This window comes from Falco punctatus, assembly GCF_963210335.1.
Source record: "Falco punctatus genome assembly, chromosome: 4".
NCBI lineage: Eukaryota > Metazoa > Chordata > Aves > Falconiformes > Falconidae > Falco > Falco punctatus.
This window is the reverse complement of record NC_137583.1, coordinates 28,643,346-28,666,670: the sequence shown is the minus strand read 5'-3', so window position 1 is coordinate 28,666,670 and position 23,325 is coordinate 28,643,346. Positions and strand designations below refer to the sequence as shown.

General features: G+C 56.2%; 1 protein-coding gene across 8 annotated transcripts in view; it reads left to right on the top strand.

The window, feature by feature from the left end:
* MPRIP (myosin phosphatase Rho interacting protein) overlaps positions 1-23,325 on the top strand; it is an 89,226-nt gene that overhangs the window by 9,979 nt on the left and 55,922 nt on the right. For all 8 annotated transcript variants that reach the window (XM_080386631.1, XM_080386630.1, XM_080386627.1 and 5 more), the window contains exons 2-3: positions 1,912-1,989; positions 4,154-4,219. In XM_080386631.1, the coding sequence (XP_080242757.1) occupies positions 1,912-1,989; positions 4,154-4,219 (144 nt within the window). The remainder of the gene's footprint in view (positions 1-1,911; positions 1,990-4,153; positions 4,220-23,325) is intronic.

The window sequence follows — 23,325 nt, the reverse complement described above, 5'->3', positions numbered from 1 at the left end:
ACCGGGGAGTGGCGGAGCACGGCTCACCCCGCTGGGCGCTGGCAGCGTGGGCGGTGCGGGGCCGGGCGCAGAGCGGGTGCTGAGCGGGTGCCGCGCCGGCTGGGGGGCAGCGTGGGGGCCATGGGCGAGCAGGGCGCCAGCACCCAGGTGAGCAGGACAGGGCTGGTGGGGGGCTCCTCGCCAAACCCGGGGAGGGCTGGGGGCTGCCGGGCCAGCGGGGTGCCCTCCTGTGCCAGCGTGGCCCCCGGTGTGGGTGAGGCTCGTGCTGATCGTGGGAACAGGCGGGCGCAGGGATGCTCCGGGCCCCCGGGAGGGAGGGAGGGAGGGAAGCAACTCCCCCCAACTGGATCCCACTCCCAGCACTCATTTTTATTGTTTTTAATCCCCTTTGCAGAGAGGGGGAAGGAAGGAAGGTCTTCTCGAATCATGTTTTCCCAGCTGCTGGGAGAGCAACACCTAGAGCTGATATGTCATGTTCTCAGGGGGGGATAAGAGATTTTTGTTATTTCTTTTTCACTTTACAAACAGTAAAAGGGCTCCTCCGGCTTGTTTCCAGTTTGCTTACTCAGTGCTTCATGCATTTGACAGTTTTTGGTGCATAGGCAGTTTCTTCTATTGTTTGCAGGGATTTTTCCAGAGGGGAAACTTTTTTTTTTAACATTACAAAACCACAGAAACTGGCAGGAGGAATCTAGGGGAGGTACTGAATTGGAAACGGTTTTAAGCTTTAAGGGGAGAGAGTTAAAAAAAGAGAAAAAAAGAACGAAAGCAATGAGATTAACCAAATAATTTTGAGAGGAGCTGGGAACATGTGTCCTTGTCACTGTGCGGCTGGGCTGGGCGTGCACGGATGTTTCATGGTGGAAAGCAGCGTCCCTGGACCCAGGGGCTCCCAAAGCTGGATCTGCCCTGGGTTTCCTCCCTCCCGGCCCATCCCTGTACCTCTGCGGAGCCGCCTCACTGGTGTGGCAATGCCGTGCCACTCTTGCACACCAGCGTTTGGCCCCAACCCTTGCCAGGAATGGAGTTGGCTAATAGCTTGCAGCATGACAGGCAGCAGGAACGGTGCCCATAGGACTTTGCGGAGGAGGACATACCTGGTGCCCATCCCCATCCCACTGCTCGCCATGACCTGGGTCTGCTTCGCGCCTGCCACTTCTGTGCCCAAACCACTGGTGGAAAGAGCCTGGATATTTTTTTTCCACTGATAAACGGCAGTGCTGCAAGACATTTCTTTCCGGGTATTCTTTCCCTTTCTCTTCCCGCCTGGCCGAATGAGCTGTTTTCCCTCTGCCTGGCTCTGACCTTCCTGCGTGCTCGGCCGTGGGCTGCTGGAAGCCGCTGGCGGGGAGGAGCAGGCTGGCAGGGGCCACCCCTGTGGGGAAACGGGTGTTGGATGTGCACGGCACGGGAAGCGGCTGTGAGCTGGAGAACTGCCAGCACTGGGTAGTTTTTCCTCTCTTAATTAACAAAAGGAAAACATCGAGCTCTCCTTTGGAGTATGTTTTTGCTTTGGAGTAGAGGCACGCTGCCGATGGCGAGGGGAAGAGATGTCTGTGAGGACGGGCTCTGCAGCTTGGCAGTACCTGGGAGGTTGATGCTCTCGGTGCAGTGCCATGCAGAAACAGCAGTTTAGTGTTTGTGGCTGGGATTTTACCCCCTCCAGAGTCCTCATTTCAGTCCCGTTTGCACGTAGCATACATAACACCACGGGCTGCCATCAGGCATCGTGTTCCCTGCACTGGCAGGGCTGAGTTTGCCTGTGTGCAGGAGCCTGAACTCATGCTGCTGCCTTCATACCGGGCACTGGTGTGGTTTCCTGTGGTCCCTGACCATCGATGCCCCACGGTGCTGGTCACTGTGAGCCAGTTTCCTCTGTGCCTGATGTATTTCTCTGCTGTTTCTTTGCAGGCCAAACCCATTTACGGCGGCTGGCTGCTACTGGCCCCGGAAGGAACGGACTTTGACAACCCTGTCCATCGCTCGCGGGTAAGGGAAGCAGAGATGTCCTCTCCTCATGCTGTGGGTGGGGGTGGCAGGAGGAGCAGTGAGGGCCTGTCTGTGCCCGCATAGATGGCTGCAGCCCTGGGATTGCTGCAGGCATCTCCATGCACCCAGCCCCTTGTGCAAACCAGGAAACCAGGAGATGTTTCCTGCAGCAGGGCTTGAATGCCTTCTCTGGGATGTGAAGTGTCTGTGCTGGGCAGCAGGCTGGGGCACTGCACGTGCTGGGCAGGCTCAGTCCATGCAGTTTTATTGCATGCTGCTGTTGCTTCTAGATGCCTTGATGCTGCTCTGGTTGGCATCTGGTTGGCCTGACATGTGCCACACTGTTGGGAAGGTGCTCAAGCTGGCAGGATTTGGGCTGTGCTGGGACCATCAGTAAGGCAACCACTTTCCCTTTGGAGCTTGGAAACAGCTGCTTTATTTTCTGCAGCTCATCATGGGCATGCCCAGAGCCCTGGAGGGAGGCTGCATCCCATCCACTGATGCAGATACCTGCCCCTGTGCCAGGCAGATCCTGCAGCAAGGAAGGGGGTGAGAGGTGGTTCCCATGTGCTATAACCCTGCAGAGCTCTGAAGCCTGGCAGCAGAGACCCGTAGACAGAGCGGGGCACACTCGGCTCCTGCCTAAAGGGGTTTGCTTGTGCCTTGGAGAAACAACAGCATCGGGGGGGGGGTTGGAGCATGCGCTGCTTTCCTGCCCTGGGAGGTGTGAGGCCCATAAGGGCATGGCCAGGCTGACATCCTTTCACCACTGGCTTGTGACGAAGACTCCCAGCCTGTCCCCAAGCTGCTTTTCCCGGGAACTTGCTGCTGAGGCCGCCAGGACAGGGCTGTTTTCTGCGTGGGAGGGATGGCAATGGTCCGTGAACCTTCTGTCACACAGCCAAAATGCTCTTGGAGCTGCTAGTAATAAAAAAAAAAAAAATAATTCTCCCGAGTGAACAAGAATTGAGTTCTGAGTTCAGCCTGGGGTATATGGGTCATTATTTGGAGTCACATCTAGTCGTAGGCTGGCCCAGCATTAAGGGGACATGGGACTCTGGTCCCCCCCAGAGCAGAGGCTGCCCGCTAAGCTGCGGCATGCAGAGGTCCACAGGGTCCTCCGCAGTTTTGGTTGTCCCTGAGGACCTTGGACTTTGCCTGGAGGGCTGAGAAAAGCAAGATAAGAGTTGCTGCACTGGGGCTATGAATCTAGGACCTTTTTTATTTCAGCCTGCTCAACCAGTTTTTGCTCTTGGCTGAAAACAACCTGGCACACAGAAAAAAAAAAAAAGGCCATTTTCCAGCCAGATCAGTTCTCCAATCTGTTTTGCTGCGTGGCTACAGAAGCAGCAGTGCCAGCACAGTGCCAGGGGAAGCAGGACCACCAGGGCAGTACCTCCCCCGGAGGTGCAGCCACCAGCCAAATCAAGCTCAGGCACTGCTAGGGGACATCTAACATGACACCCTGTCACCCTACAGGGCCAGGTGCTGGAATAGATGACACAGGATGAAGCTGAGGGCTGGGAGCACTTAGGTGAGGGATCCTTCTGGTGACCTGCATATCTTGAGTCTCTTGGAGAGCAGTGATGGGACCTGTGGGCTTCCTTTGGGAGAGGAGGAAAGTCCTCGTTCCAGCCTAGGAGCTGGAGGCTTTTGTCACTGGTTATTTTTGTCCCCTGCGTGGTTAAACCAGGCCAGCTTGGGGTCTGTCTGGACGCAGAGAGGAATGGGATGGGGAAGCAACCCCGAAACAGCCGCCTCTTGGGTGCCCGCGAAGCCAGGCAGTAAATCGGCACGGGGCAATGCGGGCTGCTACGAGCAGACCTCCGGCAGAGCTGAGCTTTGCTTTGCAAAGCCCACAGCACCCAGAACCGCTGGGTTTGGGGCGTGAGGGGCTGAGCAGGAATACTTCTGCGACATTCATCATCCTTTAGGAACAGTCTCCACAGTGCTGGGGGGAGGTCCGCCCTACTTTTTTGGCAGCTGTGGGCCAGTGCTCAGTGAGACCTGAGCACATGCCCTGTTGTCACAAGTCGCCTGCCACAAAGGGATTTCAGTGTCTTTTCTCTGCCCCAGCTTTGCGGTGTGCAGCCCTGGTGCCCCCGATGAGGCCTGGGGACTGGTGGGCGCTGCTGTGACCCACCTTTGCTCTCTTCTCTTGCAGAAATGGCAGCGTCGGTTCTTCATCCTCTACGAGCACGGGCTGCTGCGCTACGCCCTCGACGAGATGGTAAGTGCTGCTCGGCCGAGGCATGTGGCCACCGTGTTCAGGCTGTGGGGATCAGCCAGGGCCACCTCTGCTGCCCTTGGAGGAGCCTGGGGTGATGCTCCTGGTACGAGACATGAGGTGGTCTCTGCTATACTGGTGAAGAGTTGTGCTTGCTGGTTTGACTTAATGCCAGGCTGGGTTTGCGTGGGAGCTTGGTGGACAGCCTGCGGAGGATGGTGGGTGTTTTGGAGGTGTGCGAGTCCTACCCGGCATGAGATCAATCAGTTGCCAACAGATCCTGCTCTGACAGGGAGTGCTGAGGGGTCCCCAAAGTCATCTCCTCTCCTTTCTGTCCGTTTCCTTGGTGCCAGCTGGGGTTTGGTGGCAGTGAATCGCCTTGGCAGTGCCTGGGAAGGAGGCCCTGTCTGGCGATGTCCATGGAAAGTAGGTCAGCTGGAACGCCTTCCTGCTGCTTGCCCGCCTCGGAGCCGCGGCACATTGCTGGCACTGTGGGGAGACGAAAGGAAGGGAAACCTGTCCACTGCAAGCCACAGAGCGGGACTGGTGAGCCCAGCAGGGTCAGCCCAGCCGTGACCGCACAGGGCTGCTGATTTATCCTCCTGGCTACTGCAAGCTGAAGGCTGAGGTTGCTGGCACGGCGCAGCAGGCACCCATGTGCCGGGATCTGCCCCGGTGGGCGGCTCACAAAGCCAGGCGTGCCGGGATGCAGGGCAGCGCGTGCGCACACGTGGGGCAGGGACGTGTGGGGACCTGTGGCAGGGAGGCTCCCTGTGAGGGCGGCACGTCTTGGTCCTCGTGCGATGCCTGCAGTGAGGGCACTGTGGGCTGGGGAGGCACAGCAGCACAGTGGGCGTTGCTCGAGTTTCATGCCTTGTTTGTTTCTATTTTTTCTTGGGGTTGATCCAAGTGCCCTAAATAATTTAAAGGTCTCTGGTAAGAGCAGTGGAGGCTTTTAATATGTTTTTAGTGTCTCAGCAACCTGGTTTCACAGTGGGCTGGTGTTTCATGTCCTGTGCTGACAGGAGAGCAGTGTGTGGCTGGCTGGAGTGGGGAGGTGCCCCAGTCTGAGGCAGAGGTGCGAGGATGTTGGGAAACAAAGGTTTTGATATTTTTTTTTGTTTGTTTGTTTGTTTGTTTTGCTGCTTGGTTATCCCGAGGAGGTTTACCTGCCCCGGTTGCTGCTGCGCCTGGGGAGGAGCAGGTGGGCCATGCCCCAGCCCCATGCCTCCTGGGCACCACAGGGGACCATGCCAGAGAGCACACAGGGAGCTAGGAGCATCCCACATTTCTCCAGGCTCCCCTTGTGCTTCTTCCCCTTGAGAAGGGAAAAAGTGGAAAAACCCAAACAAAAAGGGAGTACGCGCATGTGGAGCGTGGGTCGGTGTCCCAGGCAGTGTGACATACCGCCATGCTGGCACCTCTCCAGTCTGGGCCCCTTCCTCGGCCACTGCTGGGTCCCTGCACCCCTCCAGCCCTGTGCGCCGTGTGGGAGGGCTCTGACCCAGCTGGGAAGGGGCACAGGGACTCGCTGCCCCCACAGCCCTTTGTGGCATGATGGGTCGCACTGGAGGAGGGCAGGAGGGCTCAGTCTGGCCTCGCTGCAGCCATAGAGGGAGAAGATGGTCGTGGCTCCTTCCTACTCATTGGGATCTGACACATGGTGTAAAAATGCCCTTCTGACCTTTCTGCGGAGCACAGCACTGCGTGGGATCCACGCTGCTGTTAGCCCCAGCTCTGCTAAAGCTGTTGCTTGGGCACAGCCTCCCTCAGCCCCTTCCAGCTCATGGCACCAGAGCAACCGCTGCTGTGCTGGCTGAGCTGGGGCAGGGAGAAAAGCCCCCCAGCAGGAGGAAACGGGGATTTTTGTTGCTGCTCAGCCCATGCAAGACCAGGGCTGGGGGCCTGAGGAAGGACAGACTGTCACTGTCTTCTTCCTCACGTGGGAATGTGTCCTGTGGTGTATCCTCCGCTTGACCTTGGGGAAGGTTGTTTTTCCAAACTGCCAGCCCATGACCCCTCTGCATCGGGTGCCAGCAGGGCTCGGCTGGCGGGACGGGGGCACCCCTTCTGGTAGCTCCTGATGCCCCTGCACAGCCCTGCCCTCGCTCCATCCCTGATGGCAGGGCCAGGCTGACTCCCTGCGTGCCGGGAGGCTGTGTTTACAGCAGGTCAGGTACCTCCCACAGCTTTTGCTGCAGTCCCTGTGGGTAACCTGTGGCCATCACAGTGCGCTCTGGCAGGACCCTGATCCCGGTACCCCCCAGCTCAGAGCTTACACCAGAACCAAGTGTCTGCGCAGATGTTAGTGCTCAGCCCTCGGCTGGTGTGCATGAGAAGGGGGGACCTGTGTGGGGAGTAGCTGGGTGCAGCGTGTTGAGTGTTGGGGCTCAGCTGTGGTGCAGCTTTCCGGCCCAGGAAAGCATGGCTTGGAGGGTGCCACAGCTCCAGTGGGTTTGGGACCCACATCCCATAGGATCAGGCTGTGATGGCTGAGTGCTGTGGGTCACTGGAGGGGACTGATGGCTCTCAGGTCAGGCTGTCAGCAAGCATGTCGCTGCGGGGGGCGGGTGGTGAGGACTCAGCCCTGTGCCCACCACACCTTGGGCATTGCTGGCTGGCGTTGCTGCGGGACACTGGTTTCTCCCCCGAGGTTCTCGCCTGCTCGCAGCCTGCAGCTCTCCACTCCCAGGCTGTGCCGGCTCCTGTCCCTGTCCCCACTACGTCTGTGGGGCAGGGGGGGGTAACGGGGATGGGGTCTCGACCAGGAGGTGTCTGTCCCACACGCAGCAAGGACATTGTTTTTTGCATGGGGGATCCACTTTGCAGCCCATACGGGGGTGACTTACCCACTGTGTGCCCCAGTTCCCCTCTCTGGGAGCTGAGTGGGGGTCCCGTGGGGGGCTCGGTGTGGGGGCAGCCTCCACAGCATGCTGGGAACTGGGCAACAGCTGGCCGGAGACCTCCCAGGCAGCTGCAAGCAGGGATTGAATTGCTCTGTCTTGAACCTTTTAGGCATTAATTTTGTGGGTTTGGCAATTTCTGCTCTTATTAAAAGTGGGAGAGGAGGGAGGGGTGGGCGGGCTTGGGAGGGGAGCCCTGGGCTGGCGATGGTGGCGGAGATGCTCCCGTGCCCAGCCAGGGGGATGCTGCTCCTTGCTCCCAGCCAGCTGGGGAGCAGTGGGGTGAAGGGGTGGCTCAAAGCCCAGCCACAGGCTGGGGAAACCTCAGGGGGTCCCCAGAGATGTGCGTGCTGTGGTACGCAGAGGCCATGGGATGGAGCAGCCTTGGGGACGGGAGCCTTTTGCTGTGGGGTGGGCAAGTTTGGTGTTGGATTGGTACAGTTTGGGCAGAGAAATCCCTTAGCAGAAGGTGGGGCAAGTGGGAACAAACTGCCCTGCTGGCATTCAGCTCCCTCCTGAGACCTGCCCATGGGTGTTCCTGAGCTGATCCCAAGCCTATGTGCCTGCTTAGCCACCTTCTTTCTGTATGTCCATCCTTCCGTCCGTCTGCCATATTTCTGAAAACTCAGCCCAGTTCTGCATAATGGCTGTGATGGGAAGGTCGTGCACAGGCTGTGGACCTCCGTCCCCTTGGACCCAGGCTGAGCTGCCAGACTCGCTCCCCAGGGTCTCCCTGTTCCATGCTGGGTGCTGTTCCTGCCGGCAGCCCCAGCCTGGTGCCACCACCCGGAGCATGCCTGGCCGCTGGGAACGCCAAGCGCAGCACATCCCCTTCCCTCTGTGGGAGTGTGCCAGCAGCCGTTCCCGGCTCTGCCGAGCCCTGGCTAAGCCGAGCCTGCTCAGACGTGCAGAAATTCCTCCCTCCCAGCTGTGGGTGGATGTGGAGGGTGTGCGATCGCTTGAGGATGCCTTTCCATGCTGAACCACCGTGATTACCCCTCGGTACTGGCTTGCTCCTGCCGTTTGACAAACGTCTGTGCTGGGCCAGGTGATGTACGGGGGGTTGATGTTTCTCCACAGCAGCTGGAGGGTGGCAAAACCACTCTTACACTGAGTTGAAGGAAACGGGAAAGAGGGTGGCAGGGACTTGGGGATGAGATGCTGCATTGCGAGTGTCTGAGGACATTTCCCCCATGTGCTCGCCAGTCTGGTGGCACTTCCTTGTTTTTCCTGAGAGGTGCGTTCCCAAGTTCCCCATTACATGGAGTGTGAGGCTAAAGCCTGCCAAAAACCTGAAGCCAAGCCAGTTGTGTCCACAGACTTGTTTTGGAGGTGGAAGAGTCACTCAAATTGCTTAGACGTTTTGTACTCCAGGATGTTTGAAACTAGAGAGGATAAAGCCCTCAGCCTGTGGGGAAACAGCCTTGCCTGAGCTGGGAGGGATCGTGCTCCGTTACTGGAGGGGACATGGAGGCACCTGTGCCAGGATGGGGAGTGAAGCCCCCCTGGCTGCTGCCTGCCTGGCAGCTGCATCCCAGCACGCTCTGTCCAGGGGGAGATGCCCAAACGGGTGCTGCTGGCTGCACCTCCTGACATGTCCTCATGCTGTGCAAGGTCTCAGTCCTCCTGGTAAAACACCCCGCGGTCCCCGGGGAAACCGCTGCTACAGCTGCAGTGGGAGAGCAGCCCGGCACCGTGGTGCTTCGGTGGTTTGAGGGGTTTTGGTTGAGGTATGAGAGCTGCCACAAAAATAGCGCTGGGCTAAGGGGATGGAGCCAGAGACTGGCAGTGCAGAGCATTTGCCTCCTTTTGTTTTGATTGCTGCGATCTATAATTAGCAGCCGAGGTCTCTATAAATATCTCTATAAATAGAGCCCTGCTGCGTGGGAACGTAGCGGAGAGGCAGTGGGTGTGCAGGAGGGGTTTTGCAGGGATGGAGAGCACTGTCCCCTCCCTCGCTGGACCTGCAGGTGGGTGATGGCCTTAGCGCTGCCTGAGAACAGATCCAGCCCTGTGGCTAGAGCAGGTCAGAGAAGAGGGTCTGGATTTCCTACCCAGCTTCTAAATGGCTCATTATATGTTTGTAGGCCAGGGCTGGTCTCTGTGCCTCAGTTTACTCCTCTGCCACTTGCCTTGGGCTGGGATTTTTACTAGGTTGGCATTTGTGCCAGTGTGTTGCCCCCAGCAAGAGCTGCATTCTCCCTGGAGGTGTTATCCCTTCACACCAGGCCTCTTGCCAGTGGCTGCCTGAGACAGAATAAATTCTGGCTTTTTTCCTTTGTGGATGTGCTGGTTTGAAAGGAGGACAAAATTCACGTTCACCTGGGAGTATCTCAGACTTGCTGGTGTTGTGGATAACTAATGCCAAGGTGAGAGCATCTTCTGGATGGGCTTTCCCAGCTCCCCTATGGGGGATCAGGGGGAGCATCCCTCGGCATGACATGTCCTTCTCCCAACAAACTGGCCCCGCTCCATGTCCGGCACTTTCCAGCGTGGTGGGGTGAAGTGTGAAGATGGGCTGTGAGCCCTGCCTCTGTCCTGCCCCTTATTTGCTGGAGTCAAGTTGCTTTCTAAAATTAGGGAGGGCGCATTAAGAGCTGTTTAGGGGGCTGGGGTGGGTATAAGAAGGTGTTTTAAGCCCTGCCGGTCCCACCAGTTTATGCGGTGGTGGTGGAAATAGCTCCATCCAGGAGCTCCTGGCTTCATGGTGGTGGTGTGGATGGGGAAATCATGCAGGACATGAGCTGGCTGGGATGGGAGTGATGGGCAGCGGTGGGCAGCAGAGCTGGGGAAATAACTATGTTGGGGAGCAGGGTAGAAGATGATCTGTGGGGAGGTTTCACTTGGGATGTTTAGTGCATATCTCAAAGATGATGCAGAAGAAATAAGGAAATATCAGCTACCTCTGTGCCAGAGTTTACTCATGTGTAGGGGTTGGATGGTTGCATCCTCCACGGTGGCGTTGCAGACCCTTCCCAGGCTCGCAGCACAGTAGTCCTGCTCCGAAGTCAGGAACTCGGGTGGATCGTAATAGCATTAACCCTGGTATGAGGGAGCAGGCATCCCTGCTCCAGCCCGCAGTGGCTGGGAGGGAGGTCAGGAGGGAGCTGGGAGCTGATGGGACTGGGTCAGGATGAAGAGCCAGGCCAGCCCGGCATCTGGCAATGGTTAGGGGAGCACCGGGACCCCTGGGCTGGGTGTATAAATAGGAGAAGAGAGGCCAGCTCAGAGGTGGGAGGTCTGGCACTGCGCAGGGGGCTGCCGGGTCACATCTGGAGCCCCATGTGGCCCCAGGCCCTGCTCCTGGCCATGGAAACCTAAGGAATTGATAAATGGGTAAAAAAGGAGACTGGTGTAAACGTCGGTGGCTGCTGATGGGGGATCAGAGGGAGGGAGGGATGTGTGCCCAATGATGCTGTGATGCATGGATGCATGTAATTATTGTTTCCTAATTGACCCCCCTCCAAAATGTTCTTTATTTGGAAGAAAGGGGCATTTTAAAACGTCACTGTCAGCATTGCTGCACCATGTTAATTTTCATCATAGTTCCCTCCTTTGTCATCTATATTGTTAAGAAGCCAAGAATATGTGCATGTGTTTTTCTCCTCCTTTTCAGATCAAAGCAGTTTACTTCAGTCTTGGCACGGAATAGAAATTCATTGGCAGGGATTAAAAACGAACCTTAAACATCCTGGCCTCTACATCCTTACTTTTTCCACACGTTTCACCATTTAAGTGTTTCCAAGCTCTCCCTGCCCCCTCCTCCGTGGGAGCACCAGGCTTTACAAATCCCAGTTCCTCGCGTCCTCAGCATTTCACCGCACGGACACAATTTTGCCAGTGCCTCTGTTTGCCAGATCTTCAAGACTTTCAGTTTCTGTTTAGCATAAAAAGCTTTTGGTTTGAATGAAAGCATGTTTCAAATTTAAAACAGGCTGAAACAGAAAGGCTGGAGGGGAGCGGGTGTGGGAGGCAGGATGGTGGCAGGGTCCCCTGTTCCAGATTTTTTCCAGGGCGTGGGTCTGGCTTGGTCTTGTAGCTGGAGGACTTTCTGCCTGGCTCCTCTGGTTTTCAGTTCAAGCCCAATGGAGAGGGAAGGTGACCCCTTGCATGGCCACATCCTGCAGCAGTCCAGAGGTGATGTGTCTCCTTGGTGATTGATGGTGATAGTGCCCTGCCAGTCCCACCAGTTTATGCGGTGGTGGTGGAAATGGGTCCATCCAGGAGCTCCTGGCTTCATGGTGGTGGTGTGGATGGGAAATCACACAGGACATGAGCTGGCTGGGATGGGAGTGATGGGCAGTGGTGGGCAGCAGAGCTGGGGAAATAACTATATTGGGGAGCAGGGTAGAAGATGATCTGTGGGGAGGTTTCACTTGGGATGTTTAGTGCATATCTCAAAGCTGATGCAGTAGAAATAAGGAAACATCGGGAATAATTGGGGAGCAGCAGTTCTTTCCCCTTCAGGGGAGCTGGGCAGGAAAGGGACACTGAAGTCAGAGTGCAAGGGAGAAGAGACGAAGCACAACCTTCTGATTGCTCTACAGGAGATGTAGAGACTGCACAGGTGCTGGTGGTTCCTGACAGGGCTTGGAGATCTTTGATGGAGTTGAGTTTAATTTTCGATACTCTTTTGGGGGGAAAAAAATCCATGAACCTCCAGGGAGCCCTGGGAACTTGTTCCCCAGGACATCACTGAAGCTGGGACTGAGCAGCCTTGAAAGGGTTGGGAGAATAGACAGATCTTTATTCGTGGTCTTTCTAACAGTAACGTCATGCTTGATGCTGATCCGGTGTCATTTTGTGTGTGGGGATCCCATAACGGTGGCGTCAGGGCGATTAGTGTCTTCCCTTTTCTGTCCGCTCAAAGTGTCTGGCCCTAGTTGCTGCTGGAGGTGGGTCCTTCTGTCAAGACACCTGTGGGCACCTCCATGAATGGTTTCCTACCCTACCCTACCCTCTTCTGTTTTACTACTTCTAGTTTGGTTTAGTGTGGTGTTTGGGGAAGTAATACTGCTCTAGCTGTAGGGGGGCAGTTTGTGGGGGCTGGGAGAACAGGGGAAGGCTCCTCCAGGGATGGCTCCACCAGAAGTCCTGGCACCTGGCTCTGGGGCCCCAAAAGTGCCTGGCTTTACTGTGATTGAGCTGGCTCTTTCTGTTCACATCTTCTCGAGCATGGATGGAGGATGGTGATGTCCACATCCAAGCCCCCTGAGCAGGGCGTTCGGTGCCTGCAGGACCCACTCGGGAGAGGCCCTGGCGTGAAGCAGTCTGTGGTGGGAGGTTTGGGAGTTAACAGAAGGCAAGAGGATGAAAGCTGAGTTGGGAGAGCTCGGTACAGCCAGCGACCTCCTAATGAACAAGCAGCTTTGATGACCTGGCCCAGGTGCTTCCTTCCTGGAAACAACACAGCCCCTATTGTCTTCTGCAGGGTGAGCTGCAAAGCTGGAATTGCTCTTATGCTGAGCAGTGAGGACAGGTTCAAGTGGCTCTGTCCTTTCTGCTTTTTCCCTGCTCCTCCATTTCTTGAGACCTAGCAAAGACATTTGTGTAGAAGACGTTTGCAAGAGCAGGGAGGAAAATGAGCTGGATTTGAAATTACATTTATCTAGTTTATGGGAGGCAGAGTGACACGGGCGCTTGCAGCAGCTGGAGTCTTCATGACTTCTGGAAACTTGGGCTCTGTACCCGTGGCCTCCAGCCTGGCTGCACGCTCACAGTGAATGAAAAAATCATGGTGTGAAATGTTGATCCAGGAATCAACCCGCCTCTAATGGTATTTAGCAGTGAAGATGTCAGAGCTGGTAGCAAAATGACATAGCTAATTGCTGAGCGCACGATTACCCTCACATGAGCCCTTTGGGCCCTGGCTGGTGTTCCATCCTCTGCCTCGCGTGCTGGCCGCAGACCTGCCTTTCCTCTGCATCCCACCATGCTGCAAATGCCATAACAAAACAGAGCACTCCAGCAACAGCCCTGAATACCGCAGCGGTGAGTGACAGATGGTGGCACTGCTGTTTACTGCAGGCAGTTGCTCCAGTTGCTTTTTCCCTTCTTTTTTTTTTTTTTTTTTCTCCTTCCCCTTTTTGGTGGAATGGTTGAAGTGAAGCTGGTGAGAGCTCTGCTGGAGTCCCTCAAGGCAGCTGAGGAAGAGGTGCAGTGGTGGGTGCCTTCAGTGCCTGATCCCAGCTCTCCACAAGCCAGGGCAGCGCTGGGCTCTTGAGCATCCCCGGTCCCTGGGTGGCCGTGCCTATCAGCAGACATGCATCACCAGCCCACCCAAAGAACCAGCAAAGTCAGTTTTCTTGCCCCACTGTTGCTTGGTGCTGGGGAGGTGGTGTGAAATGAGCTGCCTGCAGCATGGCCCCATACCTGCCAGCTGCACCGCGTGGTGGTGGGGACAGGGTCGGTTTTAATTCTTTCCAGCCCTGTCACAGGCCACTGGCTGAGGTTGGTGAGGACCACCGGTGGGCTGTGGGCTACGGGTAGGGTGACGCTGGGCAATAGTCCTCCCTTTTCCCATTGCATAAAGGAATCCCTAGAAGTGCCATCCCGGTGGCTGGCACATCCCTGTTCCTTGCCAAGGGTCCCTTCTCTGCTGGGTGGCGTGGGGTATCCTGGCTGCGCTAGGTGGGATTTGGTCTTGCAAAACCCTCAGTGACAGCTCAGAGAGGAGGACAAGGACATGAATCAAACAAGGCAACGGAGCTGCTCCAAAAAATCAAAGTATGTTCCCCTGTTTTTCCCAGCAGAGATCCTGTATTCATTGATTGTTGACATGACATATGTGGGTTGGAGAAAGGCAGTGGCAGCTTCTGGCAGGGGAGGAAGAGGATGGGGGGGTGTGCAGGGGCTCTGCAAGCTGAGATGCTGATTACTAGGGGCAGCAAATAGCTTGCAGCTGCCTCTGCTCAACACGCTCTTTGTGGTGCTTGCAGCCACTCTTTGGACGCAGCTATTTTTAATTTCCCCAAGCGCGCGCACAAAGCAAAGGGGGGTGGGCGATGCTGCCGGCATCCCCCCTTCCTGCTCCCGGCTCCCACCCCTTTCCCAGCCAGCCCTGCGCTTCCCGGCTTCCTCCTGGCCTCTGGGGAATGGGGGGAGCTGCACACACCCCCTGGTTTTTTTGGGTCCACTTTGGGAGGCAGGCTTGGCTTCCCCCACCCCACCCCAGTGTGTACAGGGCGCTGGGAAAATGCAGAAATAAATAAATACGCAATTAGGCAGGCGTCCAGCCATGGAGGGGGGTGTGTTGCAAAAAGTGTCTCCGGCCAAATTTTGGAATGCCTGAGAAAGCGGCTGGAGCCCGTGGGCGAGCGCAGGGTTGTGGGCTTCCCACCGCCACTCTCCTCCCAGCGGAGAAGGGGCGGCTGCAGCCCCCGAGGACAAGGAAGGAGGGTGGCAGCTCCCAACCTTGCTCATGGGGGGGTGTGTGTGTGTGTGTATTCCACTCTGCTGGCATCTTTCAGAATACGAGACAAGGCATTTTTGTGCTGGCGGTGTGATGAGAGCGGGGGGTCTCAGCCAGCCCTCGGCATCCTCTTGCCACGGCTTGAGAGCAAACTTTCCCCTGGTGTTTTTGGGGCTGAAAGCCAAGGTGTGCGTTCTGTTCAAGCAGCAACACTGTTTGGGGTTAATAAATTACTTATTTGCAGTCCTTGTTTCTCTGTTACGGTAAGCATTAGTGAATATTATATTTCTGCTTCATCCTGGGCATGCATTATTCATCAGGTTTGGAGTCTGTAAAAGGGATATCGTCAGGTTAAAACTTGTGCGGAGACAAGCCGAGGTCTTCAGTGAGGTTTTGTAAACTGCTTTTCTCAGGGTTACCGAATGCAGGGCGTTTTGCTGAAGTCTTCCACCTTTTGTCTGCGTTGTTTTGAGGCATTTCTGGTGAAAAATGAGAATTTCCAGGCAGGTTTTATTACTGGTCTTGCTTATTGAACTATCATGGGCTGCAAGATACGTAAGGTGGAAAAAAAAAAAAAAAGCCAGCAAAATACTGCTGGTAACAGCATGTGATTGTGCTTTTGGTTATATATATTTTGTAAGATCTTTTTGTTTTGCCCTGTTCCTTCAAAGCTGCGGAAGAGGCTCTTCCCTGCAGTCACTGAAGTCTGACTGCAAGCAGGCAACAAGATCAAACAGCCAGCCAGTCTTGCTGAAAGTTAAAATTACCATAGGTAAATCACGTGCACGGCAACTTCACGTTACCCTTCACCTCCTTCCCGCAGGATCCAGGAGCTGATTTCTCTGAGTGTGTGCATTAACATGGCTTGCACCCTGCCACCCGCCGCAGGCAGCGTGGGCTCCTCTGCAACCTCTTTTGCTTTTAAGGGAGAGCAGGGCCCTGGGGCAGAGGTGCTGCTCGGGGGGCTGGGGAGAGCCGGGAAGGCTCCCACCTACCAGGGAGGGTTTTTCCCCCGTGTTTTCCTTTGCATGCACCCCAGGGCTGTGCCCCGTCTCCGCTGCTGTTGCGTCCCTAGCTGTGGGGCTGTGGGGACGTGGCCCTGGGGGTCCTCGCTCTTGCATGCCCTGTGCCCTGGGTGCCGTAGCTGTGGCTCTCCGTGATTTTATGGCCAAATAATTGCCCTGGGGACCTGCAGCGAGGCCGTGGGCTGCTCTCCCACTGTGGCTGTCACCACGCTCCTCCCAGTGCAGTGCTTCTTGCAGTGTTTCCTTTGCTGTGGGCGACGGGGTCCCTGGGGCGTGGAGGTGACGGGGACGGACACCCAGGTTGGGTTTAGGAGTGTCCTGGCAGCACCCTGCGCTCGCACAGGATTTCCACCCGTTGTGATGCTGCGGCCGGGGGAGAAGGGGGGTGTTTTTGGAGCCCACCCAACCTTGGCCCTTTCCTCCTTGTTTCATCAGCCCTGTTGTAACCGCATCGATAAAGTCACAGCAGATCACTGGGGCACTGGGGAGCTACTGGGATATAATTAGGGTTTTGGTTCACTTTTCTGGCTGCTTTCCCATTAGGGGAGGGACAGCGGGGATTATGGACGGAGCAGATGTGTGGAGGAAAGGGATGTTTGGCTTGCACGGGTGGTTAATGCCATACACAGGCTGATGCTGGGGGGTGAAGTCTGTCATCCCAGGAATGGGGGATGGAGAAACCTCCTTGGATTCATCCCACTTGGGTGTACCAGCCCCAGATTGCTCCTCTCTGCTGGAGCCAAACCAAGAGGAGAGGTTGCGGGGAGTGTTCCCGGGAGCTGCTCACGGCTGTGAACTCGCTCCTCGCCCTGAACTCCTCTGCAAGTGCAGGAGCCAGATGTGAACAGCAGGTTTCAGGAGAACATGCTGCTCCCCTGAGACACAGGGATGGTTCCGGCAGCTTGGTGTGTTACTCCCAGCCTTTGTCCCTGGCCATGGCAGGTGCTCAGAACACTTTTCCCCCTGGGTGCTGCTTGCCTTTGAACTCAGCAGTGCCTGCCCGGCCAGGACGGCTCTGTGCTGGCCGCATCGGTGCTTCCACCGTACCCTGCGTGTGGCAGCAGTGCCCAGCTTGAGCTGTGTTGCCAGGAGGTCTCCTTGCTCTGCAACAGCTGTGTGTGCCTGTTGGGAGCTTTTCTCCTTGGAAAACTGCCTTTCTTGGCTAAAAAGCCTCCTATTTTGTGCCATTCAGTGGGATGGCCAGCAGTCAAAGGTCAGAAAATGCTCTCCAGCTACCCCCTTGGCTTTTGGGAAGGTCTGCAGAGTCCAAGCTTGTCTGGAAGCTGCTGGGAGCAGGGCAGGTGTGGGGTTGTCTGTGGGGTGAGGTGTGGGGTGCAGGTTGTGGCTGCTGCTTGGTTGGCCATCCCATCCCATCCCAACCCCTTCTGCTTGGCTTGGCCTTTGCACCTCCAGCTGCAGACCCCCGAGCGCCCTGGGACCCCAGCCGTGTGGTATTCCCAGCCCAGCAGGAAGCTCTGCAAAGCTCATAAGAGCAGCACTGGGGAATAATGAGATTTCCAGACTAATTTGGCCAGATTCAAGAACTTCCACTGAAGCATCTGCGCCCGTGGGAGCTGCCCGAGCTTCTGGCAGATCTGGTGCTGCTGATCCCCAGGGTTGTCCTCACCTCGTTTGCAGTTGTCAAGTGCTGGTGCAAGATGCTGTATTGACAGTTCCTTGGGGGTGAAGGTGGGGGTTTGGGGGAAACCCCACCACGGCAGCAGCGCTGTAGTGCATGGCTCCCACGGGAGATAACGCAGCGTGGGATGTAACTGGCATCTGCTTTGCTGCGGCCAGACTGGAGCCCGCTCTTTCCCCACAGAAGGGCGAGCAGACAGGCATCGGGTGACCTGTGTGCGCCCAGTGGGGTGGGAAGAGTGTTGACCGCAAATAAACTGCCTTTACCCACTGTAAAGCAAAACCTACCAAGCAAATTTTCAGTTCAGCTAAGCCCAAAATAAGCCAAGCCAGGGAGAACCCGCAGCTGTGGCCCTGCAGTACAGCACTGGCTCCACTGGTGGAACGGAGTTGGCTTGAGTGGGTCTAACCCTGTGTCTTGCAAGAGTGTTCAGCAGAGCTTTGCTGAGATGCTTCTGCTGGTTTTGTTCATTGCAAGGTGGTGCTTTCTTTCATTTATGTTTGTGTTTTAGTGAAGAAATGAAAATTTCTGGTTCATACAGAATAGAAAGTTTTTTCTTCTACTGAGACACCAGGAAATGTTTTGCCATGTTATACGCTCTTTCATTGTGGGAAGTACTTGCCATTTTTCACCTTGCTCTGTGCGCAGTTCACTGTGCTCCCGGAGCTGATGTAATGCAGGGCCTTAAATTAGCCAGAGCTCAAGATGATGGCTGTCAGATGTGGCTTCGCTTGGCTGTGACGGTGGTGATGGCTCGGTCTGTTGCTGTGTGTTTGCTCTGATTCCTCTGTTTGAGTGCGTTTGCAGGAGGGGTTGTGGGATGGCTGGAGACCAGGAAACCCGTCCCTCCTTCCCCCTAGGTTGAAGGGGAGATGGATTCATTTAGGGAGGTATGGGACTTTGATTGATTTAATTTGCCATTTTCCTTGTATAGCTCTTACCTTGGCCGTGCCCATCCTCGATGATTCTGAGAAGACAGAAGCAGCAGCTCGCTCTGCAGCCCCTTCTCTCCTCCCATATTTCTAGTCTGGATCTTCCCGAGTCCCTCCACACAAGTCTGATTTCTGGGTGCCACATGCTGTGGGGTGGCCTTGTACATCTTAGCCAGTGCCCGGTTTCAGTGCACTCCGCAGCACACCTCCATGCTGCCAGGGTGGTGGCACCTCGGGTGGTCCTTGGCCGCGGTGGGAGTTGCCCTTAGGTCGGAGCAGTGCTGAACAGAAGACCTTGGGAGTCATTCCAGCAGCGCTTGGTGCTGTAAATAATGGAGCCCACGTCAACTGTGGTTTTTTCCCACTTTGCAAGAAGACTGGCTCCAAAATTGAGCAGAGAGGGAGCTTTGCCCTGGGTTCATTTCATAAGGTTTTTTCCAAGGTGCAAAGCCTTTTTCACTTAAATGTCTTTCACACTTTTTTGTAGCTGCTGTAAAGATCCTGAGCAAGGGCATTGCCCGTCTCACCAGTTTTCCTACCCAGCTATAGGCTTGAAAGTGAAAGATCTCTGGAGAGTCAGCGCAGCAGCCTCAGCCCTGGTGTGACTGTAGCAGAGCCAGCCTGGGCTGTTGGGCAGAACCTGCCCCGGTTCAGCCCCTGCTCTCCAGCACAGCTGATGCCCAGGCATATGTTCAGGCTGTTTTCCTTACCCCCATGAAGCAGAAATTCAGGTCCAGATGTGGTTGAACAAGGCTTGAGTGGCTGGTCAACGTGGGTGGATCTGAGCTCTCCACCTCCTGAGCTGTCTCCAAAATTGTCATCACCATGGCTATGACCATCCACCTCCTGAGCCGTCTCCAAAATTGTCATCACCGTGGCTATGACCATCTCTGTGTGGGTGACCTTAGGAGTCCTGCTGTGGGGACGTGGTTTCTGATGTTTTGGTGAAGCCCTTTGCTCCTGGGGAGGGACATGCGAGCTGGCGTGCACGGAGGTGCTGGTGAGTGCCTGTACATGTGTATGGTGCAGGGACCACCTGGGACTTGTCTCCTACACTGAGGGGGTGGAGAAGAAAGTTGACGAGGCCAATTTGGAGCAGTGCAATTTAAAATTCAAATATCAAGATGCAAATGTAGCCCGCCTTTCCTTCCCACCCCCAAATGACTGTGTTTCCCTCTCCAGGCAACTCGCCTGCCGTGGTCCCTGCACCAAGCTCCGGTCCCTCTCTGCATGTACCGTCCCAGTGCATGGTCTCACTGGGCTTGTGCCGTTGGGCTGATTACCATGACAACTTGCTTGAATGCTGCAGATACTTGCTTCCCCTTTGGCTGGGGAGCTATTGTGCCTGCGCGTTGGGGAGCGGGGAAGATGCCATGCTGGCAGCTGCAAGCAGATGGGGTCGGATCTGTTATCATGTATTCCTCCCACCGCCCTCCTAGGAAGGGAGGAGGACATTTTGCATTTGAAATGCAATTAAATCCCAGAGAACAAGAGGGGAGAGTAACTCTTGGGTTTGCAGGGCTGTGAGATGATGCCTTCGGCGTGGTGTGGCTGCCAAGTGCCCGTGCAATGCTGGGCTTTTGCTTTGGTCCTCAGAGAGCCGGCATATGAGTGTCTGTGCCAGGTTCTTTGTGTAATACTGGGCTTTTGTTTTGGTCCCCAAAGAGCCGGGATGGCCGCTCAGAGCGACCTCTAGATCCCATTCCCGGTGGGACCTTGCTCTTGTTCCCATCATGGTGCTAATGTTCTCTGCGTCTTCTGTCCCTCTTCCTGTCCAGCAGTGTTGGATGTGGAGTGTGCATGTGGATGGGTGCAAGCTCCACTGAAGGGCTCCCTGGATTTGGGGATGCTGCCAAGGACCCAGAGGGTCGGACCCCTGCGCCGAGGGAGGTCGCACCCACTTGGTGACCACCGCTGGGTTTGCTGACCCTCCCTGCCTGCTGCGGGCGGTTGTGTCAAGACAGGATCCGGCTGTCCCCGTCACGCACAGACCCCTTGAAGGCGGTTCAGCAGGAAAGAGGTTAACAGGAAGGAGGCAGGCTAGGCGCTGGCTGCCAGCTCCCGACCCGCTTTGGGGTGGGAGCAGCTGGGAGCTGCAGGAACGGTGTGAAAATCGAAAATCGCCATATAAGGCCAAGAGGAGCCAGCTCCAGCCGCTGGCACAGCCCCAGCCAGGCTCGCTCCGCTCCAGCACGCGCTCCCCGGATGGGCGCCCATGGGGACGGGGCTGTGGATGAGGATGCGTTGCCCCAAACTTGCTGCCTGGGCACCCCTGGGGTGGGTGCTGCCCATGCCTCGCCGAGGTGGCGTTGGGTGGGAGAGGAGCCTGAGGGTGCTCGCAGCCAGCTTGCAGGCAGCTTGTGGCCTCCCTCAGTGTTTAGACTCGCTGTCTGTGGATGTAAACACCAACTCTGCTTAAAAGTGGCCCCTGGCTGAACTCTCCTGGCCAGCCCCTATGCTTCACCCCCTCCCCAAACTGCTCCCAGGGAAGAAAATTCCTTCCCCCTGGCAAAAATGGAGCTGATGATGTTTCATCTCCTGGTAGAGGCTCGGGAGGGCTCTACAGGGGCTCGGCATGGAGGGACGGGCATGCGTAGGGTTTGCTAACCCATCCTCCAAGCCCACCTCTCTGAGCCTGTTCCTTGGCGTAGGTGACCTGTGGCTGTGGGGAGCTCCTACAGCAAAATGAATTTCAGGAGCCAGCTGTTGGTGCCCGTGATGAACAAGCAGGGGCCAACAGTGGGGAAATGCGTGATGGGGCTGGGGAAAGTGTTACGGCATTTATCCAACCAGGAGGGTGTTTCTGTGTCACTGGCCGCACACCGGGGCAGGTGTCCTGTCCTCTCCTCGTGCTGGCACTGGGTGGCTGCTGGCAGCACCACGAGCCAGGTTTGCTGCTGGTGCAGAGCCACACAGGCACGTGCCAAGGCCACATCTGCAGAGCACCGCTTCTGCCTCTGTGGGTGAAAGGGGGTGATGGCTTCTGGCTGGCTAGTGAGTCCAGGTAGCAGCGAGATTTGGGGGCATCTTCCCCCTGTTTCTTGCACAGAGGCATGAAGTGTGCCTGCAGAGGTGCAGGGGGACACGTGTTGCTTTTCTGTTGCCTGGTGCACAGCCTGAGCGAGCTGGAGGTTTCTCAGTGGCTTCACTGAGCAGTAGCTGCTGATTTGGGAAGGCTGCAGGTGGGGAAGGTGTGCTCAGGTGGCCAAGAAAAGATACCTGCCTCCTGCTTGTGTGGCACAGGGAGAGCAGAGAGCTGCCATGGGGATGGCGGGGATGGGGGAGCGCTCCTGCTTGTAGGGGAGGTGTGGGGTGGAGGAGCACAACCTTCTGTTCCCCTTCGGTGGGCGACTGCTCTAGTCCATCCTTTTGCAGAGCTCACAGAGGTTGTTTTCAAGAGCCTTTGTCTAATTTAATAAATCCAGGGTGCTCAGCCTGTTAGGCGATCTATAAGTGTAATAAAATCTGCCTGCCGCAGAGCTCCGGGCGCGTTGTGACCGTATCGATAGCTTTGTGCCTGGTGGCAGGAAGTCTAAAATGCTCATTAAAGGCCTGCTGCTGTGCCAGCCACGCTCGCCCGGGCAGCTCGGGTCACACCGTGGCCACCCCGCTGGCACCAGCAGCAGGCTGAGCACCCCAGCAGCACCCCCCGGCCGAGCCTGCTGGCAGGGCCAGCCCCGGTGTGTGCACGGTGCATCCCCGGCTGTGGTTTAGGGAGGCCATGCATAGCCTCCCACGGCTGAAGTGAGCTCCTCGTGACTTTTCAAGGGGTTGGTGCTTTCTTGTCGATGCCCTCTGGGTGGGAGCGGTGGACGCGGCTCTGGCGTGAGCCTCCTGTGCCGCGCCGGTGCCAGGAGCTGCCTGCCCAAGCTGCATTGCTGCCCTCGCCCAAGGTATGGTTGTCTCCATGTTGCTCTGATGCACTGGTGGTGATGGGGCAGTGGAGCCTTGCTCCCTCCCACGCTGCTGCAAAACCAAGATCCTGCTTGCAGCCCACCTCGAGCACCGCTGTCGGCTGAGCCCAGGCACTGGGGATGGGTGAAGCTTTTAGCAAACACGGCAGCTGCCTCTGCATGGTACTGAAAAGTGCTGCGAATGGGCAGCACGCTTGTCGGCAGCCACCCTCATGAATATTTTAGCTCGGAGAATTAACATTTGTCAAGAAGCATTCGTGGAGGAAGCATGGATGTCTATTCTCCGGGCTCGCTGCTGCTCGGCGGTGGCACTGGGAGCCAGGGCAGAGCCAGCCGGAGCCGGAGCCCTTCCCATGCAGCGTTGCAGGGGTGGGACGGCAGAGCTGCAATCTCCCCCCTGGGACAGCCGGGCTCTGGTGCCAAGGCAACCAGCCCGCCATGCAAGATAGACAAATGGTTGTAGGGTTTTTTTTTTTTCTTCCCCTCCTGGTTCTTGGCAGAAAGTAAAATGTCCCTTTTGTTTGGTTTCCTCCTCCCCCTGCCCCATCGCCTTTCTTTAAAGGTTGTATCCCAGATTTTGTCAACCCACGTTGTGTAATAGTGCTGGAGAACAGCGTGGGCATTGGCTGTGTCCCACTGAGGCCATGGCAGTGCTGCTCCTCGAGAGCTTGACCACAGGTTTACCTACTCGGGAAACATCTTGTGTACAGTTGCTGAGCCAAGCTCTGTTGTGTTTTAGATCGAGCTTCTATGATGCACATGTGTTAGAAATGATGGGGAAGGTACTTGGAAAAAAATTGGCAATTTTTCTATCTCAATAACCCTGTATTTCTGCCTTAGCCCTGCAAAACCGTATGGAAATGAGGGAGACTTGCAGATAAACCCTGTTGACTTAAAGCATCACCCGCTGCTTCTGGCAGTTCATCACCCACAGAGCATCCAGCACTGTGCATCCTCCTGCCACAGTGCCTGGGTCTCTTGGTAATGTCCTGCTTGGAATGTCTTCATTCGGGCTTGTAAGAGGTCCCCGTTCTTTCTTTCCCTCCTTTCCGCTGTTTTGCTGCAGTTGCTGGTTGTGCAACCTAAGAGCATCCATCCAAAGGTCCCTGCATCTCATCTGGAGGCTGCTGGGTTTGTGGATGCGGAGGGCACAGTGTGACTCACACCCTGGGTGCCCAGAAGGGAGAGGAGGAGGAGAACATACTATAGGCTTTGTGTAGTACGGAGAGGGATGCTGCAAGCACACGTGTGTGTGTAAATATGGATCTGTTACACCAGAGGGAAA